Source organism: Hyperoodon ampullatus (assembly GCF_949752795.1).
Source record: "Hyperoodon ampullatus genome assembly, chromosome: 3".
Taxonomy (NCBI): Eukaryota; Metazoa; Chordata; class Mammalia; order Artiodactyla; family Ziphiidae; genus Hyperoodon; species Hyperoodon ampullatus.
In genome coordinates, this window is record NC_136916.1 from 68,165,801 (window position 1) to 68,186,492 (window position 20,692).

The 20,692-nt window shown below is 44.2% G+C and overlaps 1 protein-coding gene across 1 annotated transcript in view; it reads left to right on the forward strand.

The window, feature by feature from the left end:
• CHRNA7 (cholinergic receptor nicotinic alpha 7 subunit) overlaps positions 1 to 14,439 on the forward strand; it is a gene marked incomplete at both ends in the record, with an annotated part of 130,057 nt that extends 115,618 nt beyond the window's left edge. Inside the window, 5 exons of the mRNA XM_079699708.1 lie at positions 2,241 to 2,408; positions 3,377 to 3,571; positions 4,972 to 5,058; positions 8,588 to 8,697; positions 13,921 to 14,439. Of these exons, the coding sequence (XP_079555834.1) occupies positions 2,241 to 2,408; positions 3,377 to 3,571; positions 4,972 to 5,058; positions 8,588 to 8,697; positions 13,921 to 14,439 (1,079 nt within the window). The remainder of the gene's footprint in view (positions 1 to 2,240; positions 2,409 to 3,376; positions 3,572 to 4,971; positions 5,059 to 8,587; positions 8,698 to 13,920) is intronic.
• Positions 14,440 to 20,692: the final 6,253 nt, after the last annotated feature.

The following is a 20,692-nucleotide window of genomic DNA, read 5'->3' on the forward strand; positions in this document are numbered from 1 at the left end:
TGGATGTAATGCCGCAAATCCTGTTTAAAGGGACTTGAGGAGACAGGAAGTTTATTATCCTTTCCCAGCTTGACTTAAGGTGGGTGGGGTGTCCCTGTTAGCAAGTTGAGTCCCTCCATTCATTGTTTTAAATTTGGAAGCAGAAATTTACAGAGCGTCTGCCCTGTCCCTGTGAGCACTGGGACCCTTAGCTATTTGTGCCATCACTGCCTTCTGGTCTTTGGGCAGCAAGGAGCACATGGGCATAAATGGCTGGTGTGGGCTTATCTCAGTGACCTGTTGGGAAATTTACTCCCAACTTGTCCTGTCCCTCTTTTCAGTGGAAACTCTAGCTTTTGTCCAAACACTACCTCTTCAACTAAAACCTATCAGGTTTTGTTCTGTTTATAATCTACAATTCAGGCTAGTTAAAATTATCTTCCATATATATTTCTAGATAACCAAGTATGTCCTCAATTTTTAACCTAAAGAAAATGCTTATCCTGCCTCTCACCACACACAGTCACACAGACGCACACAGAGCTTTCAGATTCTGTTTCTAAGCTCTTCATCATTTTTATCAGCTTCTATAGGATTTTTTCACATTCTTTACATCTCTCTTACTGTTTAGAATTTGGAGATGCACATGCATGGCAAGAGCAAGTTTACAGAATGTTTAATTCTTTGCCCAGAAATCTCTCAGAACAGAAGATGTCGATGTAGCCTTTGAAATGTAAAAGACAGTAAAGCTTCAGCTGAACTTCTTTTCTAGAGATTTTTCCAGAAAGACCCAGCTTGTCCTGGACAGGTCTAGTTTGGACGGGCAGGATGGGCTGAAGCCTCTCTGGTCACACCCAGGTGAGAGGCCCCGGTACTCACACTGCCTCCTCCTGAAGGGATCTCAAATGGTCCAGGGGATGTGTGCACAGCATTGATTGTGAGACATGCAGAGCATCAGAAATGATGCATCGTTTAACCTGCCGATGCTTGATCAGGCTAGCAAGCTTTTCACTCCATGAAGAGTAGGCTTTGTGTGTTATGAATAGTGTATGGGATGGAGACCAAGGGATTGCTGTGCATTTATTTTAATTTTTTCCAGCATTATTGAGGTGTAGTTGACAAATGAAATTGTAATATATATATACACATACACATATATGTGTATAATATATGTATGTATATACATGATATATATGCATATGCATGTATATATATATATATATATACACACACACATGCATATGTATATATATTGTGAAATCATTTATTTCCACAATCAGGTTAATTAACACACCCGTCACCTCACATAGTTAATTTCAAGTATAAAATATTATTAACTGTAGTCACCATGCTGTACATCATATCCTCAAAATGAATCCACCTTATAACTGAAAGTTTGTTCCCTTTTTTTTTTTTTTTTTTTTTTTTTTTGCGGTATGCGGGCCTCTCACTGTTGTGGCCTCTCCCGTTGCGGAGCACAGGCTCCGGACGCGCAGGCTCAGCGGCCATGGCTCACGGGCCCAGTCGCTCCGCGGCATGTGGGATTTCCCCGGACTGGGGCACGAACCCGTGTCCCCTGCATCGGCAGGCGGACTCTCAACCACTGCGCCACCAGGGAAGCCCCATGTTCCCTTTTTGATCAACCTCTCCCCCATTTCCCCCACCCACCAGCCCTTGGCAACCACCATTCTACTCTGTTTCTGTGAGTTCAACTTTTTTTTTTTTTTAATTCTTCATGTAAGTGATATTATACAGGATCTTTCTTTCTGTGTGTGGCTTATTTCACTTAGCATAAAGCCCTCCAGTTTCATCCATGTTGTTGCAAATGGCAGGATTTTCATCTTTTTAAAGGCTGAATAATATTCCATATAATCCACATAAATTTGATTTTACGTATATATATATATACACATACACACACACACACACATATATATATATACATATATATATATATAATACTTTATCTGTTTATCCATCGACAAACACTTAGGTTGTTTCCATGTCTTGGCTATTGTGAGTAATGCTGCAGTGGGGTGCAAATATCTTTGTGGGATACTGATTTTGTTTCCTTTCCATGTATACCCAAGAGTGGGATCGCTGGATCATTTTTAGTTCTTTTCGTAATTTTTTGAGGAGCCCCTGTACTGTTTCCATAGTGGCTGCACCAATTTACATTCCCACCAACAGTGTGAGACTGCTGTATGTTTAAAGCAGGTCTCAGCCAGCTTCCATCTTGGTCTGTCTCATTGCCCACGTAGGCATCTTCAAGAGCTCCTGCTACATTGATGTGCGATGGTTCCCCTTTGATGTGCAGCAGTGCAAACTGAAGTTTGGGTCCTGGTCTTATGGAGGGTGGTCCTTGGATCTGCAGATGCAGGAGGCAGACATCAGCGGCTATATCGCAAATGGAGAATGGGACCTTGTGGGTAAGCCCAGCAAAGACGTGATACTGGCAACATAAGAGGAAGCTGCTTTATTACTGTGCTTGCTTAAAAAGTTTGGGATTTTCCACTGTGCTTTTCAGCATGAGCATTTATTGAACCCTGCAACATTCTCCATGATTTACTGAGAGCTCTAGGATGAGAAACAAAAAACAATTAGAAAATTCAGTGCTTTCCATAAGGAACTTGCAGTTATGGTAAGGTCAGTGCTAGTATGGGCATCTCTACATTATTCAAATCTGCTTCATCCCTAAAATCAGGTGGAACAGCAAATTGTAGTTGATGGGAACCTATATTTGATGATTTTAAATAGAAAACGACAACTACATTTATAATGGTGTCGAGTTTACAATGTATTATTTATAATAATGGTGTCTTAGTCTGTTCAGGCTGCTATAACAGAATACCATAGACCGGGTAGCTTATAAACAACAGACAGTTATTTCTCATAGTTTGGAAGCTGCGAGTCCAAGATCAAGGTGCTGGCAGACTCAGCGTCTGGTGAGGACCTGCTTCCTGGTTCATAGACAGCTGTCTTCAAGCTGTGTCCTCACATGGCAGCAGGAACAGGGGAGCTCTCTGGGGTCCCTTTTATAAGGGCACTAATTCCATTCCCAAGGGCTCCCCCTCATGACCTAATCACCTCCCAAAGGCCTCACCTCCAAATAACCATCACTGTGGAGGTTAGGATTTCAACATATGAACCTTGCGGGGGACACAATCAGTCTAGAGCACATGTAATTTGAATACATAAAAAACCTGCCAATTTGTTCAAATATCACTAAGATACCCTTAAATAAATCTATAATAAACCTAAAGTGTTTATTCAGACAACAATTAGCCAGTTTTTTGCACTTAACAAATTCCATGGCTCTGTGTGTGTGTTATAACCCCTTAAAATAAACTGCTTCCTTTTATTCAACGGTGGTTCCTTTCTTCCCCTGGTACTGAAGGGATCCCTGGCAAGCGGAGTGAGAAGTACTATGAGTGCTGCAAAGAGCCATACCCGGATGTGACCTTCACTGTCACCATCCGCCGCAGGACCCTGTACTATGGCCTCAACCTTCTCATTCCTTGTGTGCTCATCTCTGCCCTGGCCCTCCTCGTGTTCTTGCTCCCTGCAGACTCTGGGGAGAAAATCTCCCTGGGTGAGTATCGGGTCTGAGCTGGGATGGGAGGGCCCTGCCTTGAGGGTGGCAGTCTGGGCTCTAGGTGCAGAGATGTCCAGGGCCCACTCCATGCATCCCAGCCCAGGGTGGCTCCCTGACACCACAGCCCGCTGTGCAGGATGGCCAGGCCCTCTTGAGATTCCACAGGCTCCTCTGATCCTGCAGAGAGGATGGGGATGCCCAGGGAAGAACCGATTCCTCCATGGGGGGGCCTGTGCCTTCTCCCCTTCTGCCACCCCACCCCACCCCACCCCACCCCACCCCTTGGTGGCAACCAGCTGGAATTCATTGTGGACAGGACACAGTTTAGTTTAATATAGTATCAGCTTGCATTTATATATGGCCACACACAGTGTAATTCCTGATGATCCTCCAATAGGAAGATAACAAAACTATGATTTAGATTGGTGAAATGAGCTCCACAGCATCTCAAAGAGTTACTAAAGATCCTATTTGGTACACATAGAAGTCATTCTCAAACCTATAACTTCTGACTGTGAGTGTCAACTGAAAAAAAATGTTCAACCAAAAAGTTAAGAATTATATTTTATTTGGTGGACTTTCTGAGGACTTCAAGCCTGAGACACAGCATCTCAGATAGTTCTAGGGACGGCTCTGAGGAGGGAAGGGAGGAGCCAGGGTATATAGGAGTTTTTGCCACAAAGACCAGGTAGTCAAAACATCAAAAGATTACTGTTTATTAAAGAAAACCAAACACCTCAAGTTAATGAATTTAGTGCTTTTCTGTGTATGGGAAGATGCAAGAGTCTGGGCTCACTGAAATCATTCCTTTGATATGCACCTCAGCTCTCTGGGGCCAGTATCCTGTGTTTTCTCATCCCGAGTCCCCTCAGGGTGCACCACTGGGGAGGCTGTAATGTGATGGCTTGATGGCTGCAACATCCTTTGTTTACTGATATGGCAGGTGATATTTTTCATTCATACAAGAGCCTCAGGCACATTAAATGACCTATCCAAGGTTACGCAGCTAGTAAGTAGAAAAGTTAAGAACAAAAGCCAGGTCTTCAAACTGTATATTTTCTTTTTCCTGCTACATGAAACTACCTCTCGATACTAATGTAATAAAGAAAATGAGAGATACATGTGCTGAGGTCAATGATTTATTTTGAGTTGTTCTTCTAAAGTTCTGGCTCCTAAGTTTGTTTTCCCAGGAACTCCTCTGGGACTCTGGTAAATGACACAGACTGTCCCCAGAAAGATGCCCATTCCCATCAATATAGAAAACCGTGCATTTGGTTTCAGGAATATCATGGCCACCACCATCCCTCCCTCCACACCTCCTTTGACTCTTGGGCTGGATGGAGTTCAGGCCTTACCATCTGTTCTGTCTCAGGGGCCACTGTATGTCTCTGTTCCAGGGATCACAGTTTTACTCTCTCTTACCGTCTTCATGCTGCTGGTGGCTGAGATCATGCCTGCGACCTCTGACTCAGTGCCCTTGATAGGTAAGCAAGCATCCAGCTCCTTTAAAGACATGGGCTTAGTGCCTGGGATTTTGCAGCACAGGCAGAGAGTAGAAACATGTCCTGAAGGACCCCGGAGAGCTGCATGGCCCCCCTTTTCTGCTGTGACGAGATGACTTGCTGTAACTACTCAGAATCGACCCATGGCCTCTGCTCACCTGGCACATAGAAGGGGAGGGGGAGTCTGGCTTTGTGGTTTGGCCTTAAGATGCAGAAATGCCCCCTTTTCTCCCACAATGCCCCCCTCACACTTGTTACGGAGTCAGAGATTTTTACCATTAAAGATTCATTATTTTAGCTTGAGTCACTGTTTTTCCACAAATTATTTGTTACACGTTAACTCTCAGCCATTGTTTCTTGAGATAACTCGATGTCTCTGTAGAAAGTTAAAGCTTGTGAGGGAAGGTGAAGAGGACAAATATGTTTTGGCCACATGTTGGGCTGCACCCCGCAGGCCTGCAAGCCCTATACTTGCCCAGACTCAAGACTGAAGAAAGAGTCCAGAGACAGGACATCAGTTGTTTGGTAGACGGGAGATCTTACACATCTGAAGCAAAAGGGTCCTGGAGTGACACCCCACCAGTTATCTAGGGGAATTGAAGTCAGATTGGCCCATCAGTTACCAGGGAAACCAGTAGAGGGGCACAGCCCTCTTAGCCCCTTGGGCTAAGTACCTTCAAGGGGTGGAGGTCTTCCCTTTGTTAAACTATCAAAGGGGAGCCATTCTGAACTAAAGATTAAACAATCACTAGCTTCCGGGCAGCGGGACAAGGATGTAGGTATATACTGATTAGGCTCTGCAATTAGGGGGGAAAATCAGTCATGTGAGTAGGGTGTAGGTGAAGCAGGGACTGGTCCAGCAGGGGATGCACAAACCACACACAAATGCAGGTGTAAGGATGACCTTCTGCCCAAGGAAGGATGACAGAAACAGGAGGCAGCATCACCTGTTGCTGTGAACCTCCCTGGACTGAACTGGAATTAGCAGGAGAGTGCCGAGGGGTGCTCAGTGGCCCAGAGGTTAGGACCCAGTACCCTGGCCACTGCAGCCAGGGTTCTGTTCCTGGTCAGGGAACCAGACCTCCAAGCCAGTTGTGAGGACAGGAAGCAAACATTCTGCCAATAGATACTAGTTTTAATGAGAGTCCCCTCTCCCATCTGGTGGTGGAGGTCAGAAACAGGAAAGCAGTATACCGGGGGCAGTCCTGTGTGGTTAACCAGGGCTAAGTAGGAGGGGGGGCCTTGCATGATATTGGCAAGCTTCACAAATTAAGAAGCCAAGGCCCTTCTTATTGGAGGTTTCTGGATGTGTAATATTTTGACCAGAGAGACTGTTGGTATAAAAAGCCTCTGAGGGTGTCATATTTCTCTCCGTACCATCCTGGAAGCAAGGAACCGTCTTTCAACCTGACATTCTGACCCCATCCTTTCTACCTTCTAGCACAATGCTTTCAATAGAGACCTGCAGCAGAAACCACCCTTAAAGGGGCAGTTGGCAGGCCCTGTTGTGCCTGATGAACCCACAGGCTTGGTTGGTGCATAGCCCACATCTAGAAGGATGGGATGCTGTTGGCCTTTGACCTCTGTTGTTGAGATTTCAGCTGTGGGATCCAGTCAGCCTGGATCCCTCCTTAGGTCGTTGTATTAGTCTGCTAAGGCTACCACAATAAAATTCCACAGACTGGATGCCTTACACAGGAAAAATTTATGTGCTCGCAGTTTTGGAGGCTGGAAGTCCAAGGTCAAGGTGCCGGCAGGGTTGGTTTCTCCTGAGGTCTCTTTCTTTGTCTTGCAGATGGGCACCCTCTGCTGTGTCCCCACATGGTCTTTCCTTTGTATCTTCACATCCCTGTGCCTCTTTGTGTGTCCAAATTTCCCCTTCTTATAATAAGGACACCAGTCAGATTGGACCAGGTGCCACACTAACAATCTCATTTTAACTTAATTCCCTCTTTAAATGCCCTCTCTTCAAACACAGTCACATTCTAAGGTACTTGGGGTTTACAGCTTCAACATATAAGTTTTAGGGGGACACAGTATGCAGCCCATAACAGTCACAGTTTGGTCCCCCCTCCCTTCCCTTCCCAGAGGTCCCTGATGCTGATGTTAAGTCTCAAATGTCCACCTCTGGTAGCTCCTTGTAGGTTCCTCTTGGTCTCCATGGGAGAGCAGTGAGTTCATGCCTGTCTGGAGGGCAGGAGGTGTTTTTAACCAAGTGTGTGGCTGCACACTTAGCCTCGTACCAAGATGCTTTCTTTAAGAGCCCAGCCCCTTGGTGGTTGGCCACACTGAAGCTTTGTTTGTTTGTTTGCTTGCATTTATGTTAGGATAATTTATTCTGTTGCTTAGAGAGGCATTGTGTGTATATATTTTTTGTTTCATTACTTTTTAATACTGTTTTTATACTTGAATCCATCTTTGCTTCTAATCCCTTTTTATTTTATTTATTTTATTGATTTACAATGTTGTGTTGGTTTCAGGTGTACAGCCTGATTCTTTTCCCTTATAGGTTTTTACAAATAACCTACAATTATTACAAAATATTGAGTATTGTTCCCTGTATAGTACAGTAGGTCCTTGTTGGTTATCTATTTTATATATAGCCGTGTGTATGTTAATCCCAACCTCCTGATTTATGCCTCCCCCACACTGAAGGCTTACTAATCAGAGTTGTCAGTTAAGGAATGCCCACCCATGCCAGCTTTCTCCTATACCCTTGGCCCATAAAATTGCTAATCCTTGTGCCAACCCTTCAGAGGAGGCATTCCCATCCCTGTTATACCGGTGAAGAAGCTGAGGCCCAGAGAGGCTGAGTGGTCTGTCCAAGCTCACAGACGGCCGCCAGTGGACCCAGTGGGGAAGCTCCATGCTGCTTGTTACCTGGTCCAAGGTGGAGAAACGTATCCTTGCCCATCAGAGCTGAAGCTGATGTTCTCAGCCTGAAAAGACACTGCAGCTGACCTCTTCTTCCAGCTGCACAGCTGGCACTCCCCACCCCTGTGGCTCTCAGTAAGTGGATGGGGCCAGACTCTATCATTAGTAGAGTCATTTTCCAGGTCTGATAAGTCAGCCGGTGGCACCCGGATCTGCCCTTGCTAGATCCCTGAAGCCTGTCCGTGGCCTACAGTCATCACAGTGGTGATCACACCCTCTGTGTCCAGGTGGTTTCAGTTCTGACAATGGTGCTTTCTCATCGGACAACCTTATCACCATCCTGTGAGGTGCAGTTAGCTTTCACTGAAGGGTGAGGCAGGCAGGGTTCCCAGCAGTGCAGTCAGCTGGTGAGGCTGCTCAGCAGGGTGGGAGGAGGAGGTCTGTGTGCTCTGGATTGGCATCTGCCCTCCAGGAATGTGCGTGGTGGGCTACAGGCCTGGAGGGGGTCCTGCTCTGTTTTTGGGCATTGCTCCCCAGCCCCTGGTTGTCAAGACACAGTCTGGGTCTCCTGCACTGAGCCATGGTGACCCGCTGTGACCTAGGCCCCAGGTCTCCCCTGCATCTGCTCTCTCTGCAGCCCAGTACTTCGCTAGCACCATGATCATCGTGGGCCTCTCTGTGGTCGTCACAGTGATCGTGCTACAGTACCACCACCACGACCCCGACGGTGGCAAGATGCCCAAGTGGGTGAGTTCCTCCCCACCTCCTCCACCAGAGGGGGGGTCAGGGCTGCTCCCCAGAGGAGGCTCTGAGGATGACTTACTACTTTAAAAATCCCACAAACAGCTAGCATTCCTAAACAAAAAGCTGCAATTTCTTACCTGTCTGCATATCTCTGCATCCAGGGCAGTATGGTGAATGCTTTTAGGGTCCCATGGGGCTGTCCTTACAATCTGATATCCCAGAGCAGGGCTCAGGTCGAACACTGTGCACCTTTCACTGGACAGTGTTTCTAAACCTCCTTTTTGCATGTACACTGTTAGAAGCAACACACAAGATGAGCACACAGCTGCAGGTTGGATCTTCAAAACAGAATGGGGAGTGAAAAGAGTAAGAAATAGAGTGAACAGTGTACAAATATATACAATCAGTTGTCAATGAAAATAATCAATAAACTATCAATAAGAAGAATAGAAAAGAGTTTTATTTGAGTCAAACTGAGGACTAGCCTGGAAGCCGGCTTCCCAAATTAACCTGAGAAGCTGTTCTGGAGAAGCAGGGTTTTCAGCACAGTTTTATATCTTGTCAGAACAAAGAACATGAAATGAGTCGGGGTTACATTTCTTCAAGGTAAACAAAACAAAACAAAACAAAAACACAGATTAGCACATACACGACAAGTCAGCATGGCCTTGGCGCCTGAGAAGGGAGTCTTATCATCGGAGGACCAGCATTGGTGTTCCAGGAAGAGAGGAATTTAATCTTTATTTTTATCATGGACATTCTTTACTTCTGGTCAATGTGCCCTTTTCTTTAATAATTAAAGCAGATGCCTGTTTGATAGGCCACAAACAGGCTATTTTAGTTAGCATCAAATTCAAGTTAACTCATGTATAAGCCAGAATGACTTCCCTATATCTCAGTATGTGAAACTTTCTTTTATCACAATACACATAGGAAAGTGATTTAACCAAAAGCCTATAAAATAAAGGTGTAAGTAGTTAACAGTGGAGAAGGAGGATGGGATAAAAGGAAATGGATGGATGGGACTTCCCTGGTGGTCCAATGGGTAAGACTCTGTGCTCCCAATGCAGGGGGCCCAGGTTTGATCCCTGGTCAGGGAACTAGATCCCACATGCCGCAACTAAGAGTTCGCATGCCACAACTCAAGACCCCGCACACGGCAAAGAATATCCTGAGTGCCGCAACTAGGACCTGGTGCAGCTAAATAAATAAATAAATATTAAAAACAAAAAAGGAAATGGATGGTAAATAAATGTTTGTCATCTGAGCCCAGGTCAGGCCATATGGTCCCAGTGCCTCCCAGCACTGATGTGTTGTGGCGTGTGCTGATGCTTCCCCAGCCATGGGCCATGCTCCATTGGAGTCCAATGTCCAAAGCTCTACACCACCCTCGCCGGGCACTTGGGAAAACTTGGTTGGGGGACAAGCCGGGCCTGGACTTTCCCCGCCTCACTTGGTGTGACCAAACCCCCGGCAGGGCAGAGCTGCCCCCCACCCCTCACCCCACTTCTTACTTGGGCCCCACAAACCCTCCAGTCTTCCCATCAAGAGAGCATGGCTTAGGGACAGTTGGGAGCTAAAGAAGCCCTCTCATGCCAAAACAAGCCTGTCTTTGCAGACGCATAAATCTTGCCTCCAAGTTCAGAGTCAATTTAGGACTCACCAGTGCACTAAATGTAACTGCAAGATGTAAGATGCATTCCCTGAATCTCCAGGAGCAGGGAGTTCTTGGCCCTTCTAAAAATATCCATTGTGCAATAATTTACAGTTACCCAAAAATTAACTTAGGCAAGACCACTTTTTTTTTTTAAGAAATTGGCTTTACACAGTGACTGCCCTTGAATTCTTTTCCACAGCAAATCCTTACACTTAATAATTCTCTCGTGGCATTAACAGTGGGCTCCCCAAAATGGTGCCACCTCCCACATGGGTCACATCACCACAGTCTGCGGGCTTGTTTTGAGAAGTGCCTCCCCCCTCAAAAAAAGAAGCTGAGACACGTTTGCACACATTCACCTACATTCTCATCTGACTTCCTTATAACTCTGATACACTTTCTTGTCTATCCACCCATTTGTCTGAAATAACATTTACATGTTTCAGAAGTCAAAATCAAAGAATTATACATGGGCTTCCCTGGTGGCGCAGTGGTTGAGAGTCTGCCTGCCGATGCAGGGGACACGGGTTTGTGTCCCGGTCTGGGAAGATCCCACATGCCGCGGAGCGGCTGGGCCCGTGAGCCATGGCCGCTGAGCCTGCGCGTCCGGAGCCTGTGCTCTGCAACGGGAGAGGCCACAGCAGTGAGAGGCCTGCCTACCGGAAAAAAAAAAAAAAAAAAAAAGAATTATATGTAAGGAACTCCTGCTCCCATTCCTGCCCCTCCCCCCTACTTCCACCACCAATTTCTAACCATTTCAATTAATTTCTTTTTCCTTCCAATGTTTATGCAGATGCCAAAATATAAACACATATTCTTATTTCTTCTGTTTTGACTGATGTAAAGACAAGGGGATTAAGGCAGTAAGATACAAAACCATTTTTAATGATGTGGTAGCACTTTACTGTTCCAGAAAAATCTGAATTAAGAGCATATGCTGATTATTCACCTTTCAGCGCAAGAGCATGTTAAAGCCAATGGTGCAAAGCAGATATGAAACTTGTATTTCTCTTTCACTTTATATAACACACTGCGTTTTTTTTTCTTTCCGTATGTATATGAAACATAAACAGCCTCCGAGGGGCTTTCATTGTGATCTGTTGCCATGAAGAAGACACTGCCGGTGCAGTGGCATTATGTGACATTCACACAGCCAGAAACAAAACCATAACCTAACAGCAGAGGTCACAAGCACAGTCTGAGAAGTGCCAAGAGGATAATCTCATCTTCTGAGATGCTTTAGCCTTGAAAGATAATGATTTAGGCCATGAAATTCAAAATAGATTTAGCTTGAGCTATGCCCCAGGGTATGTGCAGACCCCCACTTGGCAGGCACAGCCCTGGATCTGAGGCTCAGCTGTCCCTTCCAGGCTGCCTCTGGGTTTGGGCACACTCACTGCCCCATGTGCTCCCTTGAGCTCTGGCCCCAACTTTCTGGTGCCTTCTGAGTTGGGGTTTGGCTAAAGTCACAGGGGGCTTGCAGAGAACCTAGCAGACCCCTTTATAGATGAGGCTGCGGAAGTCTGAACACATTAGGTGACCCAAACTCACTGTGTGACCTTGACCCAATTTATTTGCCTCTTTGAGCCTCAGATTCTTTTTTTAAAATTTATTTTATTCAAGTATAGTTGATTTACAATGCTGTGTTAGTTTCTGGTGTACAGCAAAGTGATTCAGTTATACATATACATATATATTCTTTTTCAGATTCTTTTCCATTATGGTTTATTACAGGATATTCAATACAGTTCCCTCTGCTATACAGTAGGACCTTGTTGTTTAACCATTCTATATATAATGGTTTGCACCTGCTCACCCCAAACTCCCCACCACCTCCCCCTGAGCCTCAGCTTCTTTATCTGTAAAATGGGGGAATTATACTCACTTCACTGAACCCTGAGATGCCCAGGTGAGAAGGCTTGTCTTGAGCCTCACGTGGAGTGTCCACATGGGGCTGTGTGTTTCTGCTCCTTACTGATCCTGGAAAACAGAGTCTGCAGTTTGGCTTTTCCAGGCTCTGGAGGTATGTCCATAGGGTGTGGGCAGGATAAAAAGTGCTGCCTATGATGGACAGAGGGTGATCTTTACAGCTGCTGCAAAACTGCTCTTACGCCTTTTTGTTCTTTTCATTGCTGTCTCCAGACCAGATAACTGCAGTTATCTTTGATAAGTGTCATAAAAATGGTTACCAAAACAAGGGTGGCAGACACGAATTTCACAACTTGCTGCCTGCACTTACAGATGGGAAGCATACCTGCTACACTGCTGATGGAAATTTGCCTACAATCATAAACCAAAATTCAAATCAGTATCTGGATCATTTCAGGGAAAGGGCTCACTTTTCTTGCACTTGCCTAAATAGGCTTGCAAGAATTTTTTAAAAGCTGGATTGAGATTTCACAAGGCTCCCTTCTTTCTATTAGAAGGGAGAAACAAATCTCTCCAGCATCTTCTATGCATGCAGGCAATGTATGTTTATAAAACACTTTAGGCCAGAGGTCAGCAAACTATGGCCCTGGTGGCCAAATCCAACCTGCCAACTGCTTTTGCAAATAAAATTTTATTAGAAAAAAAAAGCCTCTTTGCTCTTTTGCATGTATGGCTGACTTTGCACTATATCAGCAAAGCTAAAATATTTACTGTCTGGCCCTTTAAAGAAAGTCTGCCAACCCCAGCTTCAGACTTTTCACAGCATTTTGTCTCATATCATCTCCTTCAGTCTTCACTGCAGCCTAATGAGTTACGTTAGAGTTTCCTAAACTCTCATGGTTCACAGAACCTTTCATGTCTCAGGGTTTGGTTTTTTTTTTTTTTCCCACAGAGCACCTACGACAAGAGGAATACCTAACGGTTCTGTTATTTAAACAGGTCAAAACAACTTACTAAGTACTTAATACCCCGACAGCTTAGCACCTATTGGCACAGCAAACTTCTCTCATCTTGGGAGCATGCTACCCTCCTTGTCTGTTCCACGATGACTCTTGGCACTTGCCTTTTATCAGGACAAGTTCCAAAATCTACTTTGCAAGGATAGGACATCATGCAAGGAATGCAGTGATCTAATGTGACAGTCTGAACTGCTTCAGGCTAGGGGTGCACACAGTGTCTGACACATGCCACAGAGTTGCCCTTGAAACTTCAACATCTCCAGGGGTGCCCTTGTGAGTTTGTCACCACACACTGGCGTACCTCATAGGGAGTTAGAGTTGGTGGTCCCTAGTTCCAGATGAGGAAGGACCGGAGAGGGTGACTTGCTCTGTTCCCCAGCTCAGGGCTCTCTTTAGAAGACAGCCCTCTCCTCCCACACAGGCTGTCCTCCTTGAGATGGCAGTGTGTGCATAGTTCCTTCCCAGGGTGATTTTCTGTATTGCTTTGTCATTGCCTCACATTCAATTCAACCATTGTACCCCACTGGCACTGCTTGCCTGTGTAAACTCGCCTGGGAAGGCCTGGGGACCTGTCACCCCTAGGGTCCACCCCCACGAAGTCTAGCTGGTATCACAGCATCCCCTTGGACGGATCAGCCATGCGCCCTTCCCGGCCACCCTAACGGTGTGCTGTCTCTGCAGACGAGAGTCATCCTCCTGAACTGGTGTGCCTGGTTCCTGCGCATGAAGAGACCGGGGGAGGACAAGGTGCGGCCGGCCTGCCAGCACAAGCAGCGCCGCTGCAGCCTGGCCAGCGTGGAGATGAGCACCGTGGCGGGGCCGCCGGCTACCAACGGCAACCTGCTGTACATCGGCTTCCGTGGCCTGGACAGCGTGCACTGCGCACCCACCCCCGACTCCGGGGTCGTGTGCGGCCGCGTGGCTTGCTCGCCCACGCACGATGAGCACCTGCTGCACGGCGGCCAGCCCTCGGAGGGGGACCCGGACCTGGCCAAGATTCTGGAGGAGGTGCGCTACATCGCCCACCGCTTCCGCTGCCAGGACGAGAGCGAGGCCGTGTGCAGCGAGTGGAAGTTCGCGGCCTGTGTGGTGGACCGCCTGTGCCTCATGGCCTTCTCGGTCTTCACCATCCTCTGCACCATCGGCATCCTGATGTCGGCGCCCAACTTCGTCGAGGCTGTGTCCAAAGATTTCGCTTGACTCCGTCCTGGCTCCCGGCATGTAGGAAATGCAGAGATGGGCGATGACGTTGGCTTAGGGAGAACTTGGGGGTGCTGATTCCACAGCACCGTTAAACCAGAGGACGCAGATGTACCCTATCGCTGTCATGTCGGTTTCAGTTTACTTGTTACTTTCAGTAATAGGATCTCAGCACGTTTCTGTTTAACCCTCTTTGATGGGCCACTCGATATCCTCCGAGCATCCTTATAGTCAGCAGGACCCTGGAGAGGTCGTTTTGCCCATTCTCCACTGCCTGGTGTGCCCTTCAAAGAGGTTCGGGTAGCTCAGGGCTGACTGCCAGGTGAGGCCTGGGTAGCTGGTCTGCATGCCTGCATGTCACTTGCTTTGAGGGCTTACATGAAAATTCATATCTGGTTTGCCTGTGTACAAATCTAGACAAGCTAATCATCATAAGAAACCACACTCAGTAAATCCATCAGATAATTGATGAAACTAAACTAAACTAAACTAAAACTTAAAACCCAACTGCTTGGTTTTTCTTCAATTCAGACTTTAATTTTCTCTACCAAAGACGGTAGAGAGAAACAGTTTTATGCTGTGTCTACATTTAAAAAAAGAGACAGTAATAGTTCATCTTGTAAATTACGCTTTTGCCAGCCTGATTTTTGCCAGCCTACCCTGTGAGGGGAACCAGAAGGGACACAGGTGTGTGTTGATTCTGAACCAGGCCCGGACCCAGTCAAGTTAAGGGGATTTCTGTAGATCCCAGGCACTCCCAAGCTTTCTGTGCTGCCCCCAGACACTGGCAGGTTGAGTCGGTCTGTTCTAGTCGACAAAACCCAAAGGACAAGTAGAATTCTATTAGAATTACCACCCAATGTAATAATAGCTGAAGCTAATTTAAACCATCTATGTGTTTGTTTTTAATGTAAGTAATAGCTGAAGCTAAATTAAACCATATGTGTATTTTTCTTTAAATAATGCATTAGACACTTCACATGTATTGGAGTTGATTAGCCTTACAAACTTGTGAATCCATACAAATGCTCAACATGAAGTCACCAAAGTATTCTATGCCTTTTCTCCATTTGTCAGGGCCAAGGGGCAGGGGTTTGGGCCTCTTCTGGCTCCCTGTGTGGCAGGAACTGGGGAGGGGGTGGCATGGCTGATGGGTTTCCTGAATGGCAGGCCAGTGGTGGTTAGCAGGAGGGGCTTACAGACTAACAGTGGCTGCACACCCAGTAATTCCAGTTTCTGGTTTGGGGGGATCTGCTGTCCCCCAGCTCACACACACAGCTTCAGCCCAGAGAGCTGGCTGAATGGGTGGATTCACTGGAGGTGTGTGCTTTGAAAGCTAGGGAAATTTTTATTTTAAATCCAGGTGGTGATGCAGTTTTCCACTTAGATTGTCTAGCTGACAATCATCCCTTTGCTTCTCCCATCCTTACTGTTTAATGTGATTAGAGGAAGACACAAGACAATCTCTCCTGTTCTGTTGTTTCATCTAGTAACTCTCAGAGCTCAAAACTGCAGAAGGTGTCTGAGCTCCCGGGGATCTTTAATTTGCTTCTAACCCCTGAAATGGATACATCATGAGGGAAGATTTGATTTTCAGAGCAAAAGAAATTGCATGCACTTCTTCAGCCATTTATTTCGCTCATTTCTGGGTGGATCTGTGTGCACTGAAGAAGATGGAGCCTTGTGTATGGTGTGTGTGTATGTGTGTGAGAACACGTGTGTGTGAGCACCTTCAGAAAAGGCCCCTGGTTTACAGCAAGAAGGCTGATAAATAAGGGCATTCCAGCAACATACCATTTGGAGCAGGGTCGTCCTCAGAGTACACTCATTCTATGTGGAGTGGACGAAAAATGCACAATCATTTTTTTTTTTTTTTGGTCTATTAAAGTGTCTTTAGAAACAGCTAGAAGTGTTTTGGTATATAAAGAGAGTGCTTCATTTCTTATTGCTATTTGAAGTTGATCCCTACTAAATTTTCCTGTAATAAAAAACCTTTTTGGTTTTGTATTTTATAGAGAAAAACGTAAAAGGGCAAACAAAAGGGGTTTGTATTTTGACCACCCGAATAACTACTCTGCGATTTAAAAAGTAGTAATAAGGAAAAGATGCACACATAGGAAGACAAGTGTGAAGGGCTGAAAATAAGCCCCCACCCACCCCAGCCCCTGCCTTCTCTCCTCACAGGGGACCATCAGTGAGCTTCTGGGGAGGGATGGGCATTTCCAGAAAAAAAGGAAGGGAGAGAGGCTGAGCAGGGAGGAAGAGGATGTGGAGAGACACCTTCCTTTTCTGTCTGTTTCTAGCGCCCTGCACTTTGCTTTTTTCACTTGGTGTTAAGAGATCTTTCCATAACAACATATAAAGATCTACCTCATTCTTAATAGCTGCTTAGTGTTCCATTGTCCCCGTGCACTATAATTTCCTTGAGTAGTCTTTTATTAGTGAACCTATAGAGTATTTCCTGCCTTTATTTTTATACACAGATCTAAAATTAGCATCCTTGTACTTAGATCATGGCATACTTTTGTGACTGTATCTTGATATCAATTCCAACTTGAAAATGGAGTTGCTGGATTTAAGGTTATGTGCATTTAACACTTTTATCAATATTACCAGATTATTCTTCAAAAATTGCCCCGTGGCTACACACTTAAGAGTATAATGAAAAGGTCGATTTCTCAGTTTTCTCAAACAACTATTTTTTTTCCAGTCTGGTGAAAAATGATATTACAGTATCATTCTGATTTAGTTCACTTTATTAGGAGTGAAGTTGAACATCTTTTCAAATGTTTCCTGGTACTTTTTTGGTAAATTTATGTCCTTTACACAATTTTGGCTTTTTCTTAATTAATTTGGCTGTGTACTTTGAAATCTTTCTTTCTTATGCCTTGAAATATTTTTGTCTTTTGACGTTCTCTATTGATTTGCTTATTAATGGTCATACATATATGTATATATATATATATAGTTTAAAGTTTTTTGTTGTCAACTTACCCGTATTTTCCTTGTTAGATGCCAGAATTTGTTTCCAGTTCTAAAAGACCTTTCTCATTCTGAGATTATAAATAAATTTACTCATATTTTCTTCTAAATCCTTATGGTTTCATCTGTTTATCTTTACATCTTCTAACTCCCAGGAATTCATTTATTGCAGGAAATGGAGGTAAAGATGCGGTTTTTTTCCCTCCAAATGGTTGGTCAGTTCTGCCAGCAAAATACATGACAGTGCATTCTGGTATATAATTGTAATTTTTTCCCCATTTTTTCAAAATGACACCTTATTTGTAAACTAAATTCCTCCAAGTGTTTGGGTCTACTTCTGTTTTATTGATTTGTCTCCCTATGAATTCCTTTAATTTCTGAGGCTTCATTCCAATTAATATAAAATATTCATATTAATGTAAACATTTCAATCAAGGCTCTTCTCTACACTCTCTCCCTCTCTTCCTCTCTCTCTTTTTTTCTGTAACTCTTTCTTTCTCATATACACACACACAACTTTTTAAAAAATTGGGATCACAATGAATTTCTAGATTGTCTTCCTATCGAAGAATACTGCAATCCAGGCTTGTATTCAAATCTAATTTTATATCCCTTGTAGAGTTTTATGGTTTCAGATAGGTCCTATGAATTTGTTATTGTCTATTTCTAGATGTCATTTGGCTACCATTTTTAATGGAATGAGTTTTTACATTTTGTATTCTCACTGGATATATAGGAAAGTAGTCAATTTTGCATATCAGTGTTATAATCAAACACCCTAACTATGATTTCTTACTGTTTCTAAGATTTTCTTTTGCCTCCCCCTTTCCACTAATTTCCCTTTTTTCTTTCTCTTAGCCAACTACATTTGAGAACAGTGTTAAATAATAGTGACTCAGATGGCATACCTGTCTTGTTCCTGACATCAATGGGATGGTTTAATGTCTCACTGTTTAACTTGTATGAAGACATGTATTTTCCTTGTCATAATAAAAAGTATCTGTGTATTCTCAAACTATTAAGGCTTTCTGGGGAAATGTAGATGTTAGTTTTTTGTCACAGCCTTCTCAGTATCCATGGAGATGATCAGAAGGGTTTCCACTTTGCTCTAGTAGTATGTTGTATATTAATAGATTGCTTCAGACCAAACTACTATTATGTTCCTGAGGCGATCTCTACTTACGATTTTTGCTATCAATTTCATACATCAGATGAATCATTCTGCAGCTTGCTTTGTGTGTAAAACCAAAAGAAACCAAAGAATGCTCTATATTCTGCAAGCATTACTTGGTTTTAGAATCATCTTCTACTTAAGTGTCAAATGTCTCACCAGGGCTGGGGGCTGTCTGGGAATACACTGGGGTGCTTCTGAATTTTTCCCACTGGGCACGTTAGGTCCTAGGGCACTTCTGGAGTCAATTTTAGTTACATATTTTTTAAGAAAATTAATTTTAATCCAATTTTCAGTATATTTATGTAGTTTTACAATATGGGAACTTAGGATTTTAAAATTTCCTCTATATTCATAATTATGTCTCCATTTTTCATTTCTAATTGTGTGCATTTCTCCTTTTGTCTTTACTGATTTGGCTCACCAAGGATTTTATTTTTCTATATTTTCAGACACTGAAACCTTAGTCTTATTCATCAGTTCGGGGACCTGGCTGCAGCCCCTGTTGCCCCTGGGCTGATGCAACCCTTCCTGGGATAGCAGGCAAGCAGTACAGGGGGAGCCACAGCAGGGCTCCAGCACCAGGACTGCAGCTTCACTTGGCAGTGAGAGCCAGAGGGTCAAACCAAGCCAGACAGTGGGGATGTGTCTGACGAGGCTGGTCATGTCACCCCTGTGACCACAGTTAGTTGGAGAACAGACCCACCGAAGCTTTAACCAGAAGCTGTCTGAGGCTCTGGACTCCCAGAAGCAATCCTTTCTCACATAATAATTTTTGTTCCCTGGTTACTTCATTCTTTCTGGCCCAAACCTTCCTTTCCGGCCCAATCCTCCTTAGACCTGACTTTACTGCTCCTGGCTCCTTTTCAAATTATAACTTACTTCATTTGCATGTGGCTTTGTCTTTTTAATATCAGAGTTTATCGTGTGATGGGGACTGTCTGCAGTTTCAGGCTTTCTGAACTCTTGTGGTCAAATCTTGCTGAGTCCACAGTACACCCCACTTGGGGAATCACAGGAATGCAAGACATTCTAGCATTCTGCCCTGTTCTTCGCCCTTTCTAATCTGCCTCTCCAATGTCTCATTTAAAAATGTACATTCTTTCCTAATTTTTTTCTTGCTAGAGCCTTATTGCCAATCTCTCCTCTGCTGTGTTAGACTTCTGTAATTCTACCTTCTGACAAATACTGCCCATCAACAAATTCTGCTGTTGTATTTTGTAATTCTTAAATTTCTGCCTTGATTTTTAATATTTCAGTCCTCCTCTACTCTTATTTTTGTATTTTTTATTTTTAAGGCTTTATTTTTTAGAGCAGTTATAGATCCACAGCACAATTGAGGAAGGTGTGGAGATTTCCCAGGTACTCCCTGCCCCCTGCATGCCTAACCTCCCTCATGATGGACATTTGTTACAAGTGATGAAGCTACACATAGTTATCAACCAAAGTCCATAGTTTACACAAGGGTTCACTCTTGATGTGCATTCAGTGACTTTGGACAAATGTATAAAGATGTGTACCCAGCGTTATAGTATCATACAGAGTGGTTTCACTGCCCTAAAAATCATCTGTGCTCGCATCTATTCATTCCTCACTCCCAGCCCCTGGCAATGGTTGATCTTGTCACTGTCTCCATAGTTTTGCCTTGTCTAGAAAGTCATATAGTTGGAATCACACAGTATATGGCCTTTTCAGATTGACTTCTTTCACTTAGTAATATGCATTTAAGGTTCCCCACGTGTCTTTTCATGGCTTGATAGCTCTTTTTTTTTTTTTTTTTTTAACACTGAGTAACAGTTCACTGTCTGTATCATTTACTTCATGATACGGATCCTTGCTCCTTTTCTAATTATTATTTACTATAATTGCATGTGGGTTTGACTTTTTAATATCAGAGCTTATCATAAACATCTGCTATAAACATCTGCATGCAGATTTTTGCCTGGATATAAGTTTTCAACTCCTTTTAGTAAATACCGAGGGGTGTGATTACTAGATTGTATGGTAAAAGTATGTTTAGTTTTTAAAGTAACTGTCTTCCAAAATGGCTGTACCATTTTGCATTCCCACTGGTAATAAAAGACAGTTCCTGTTTCTTCC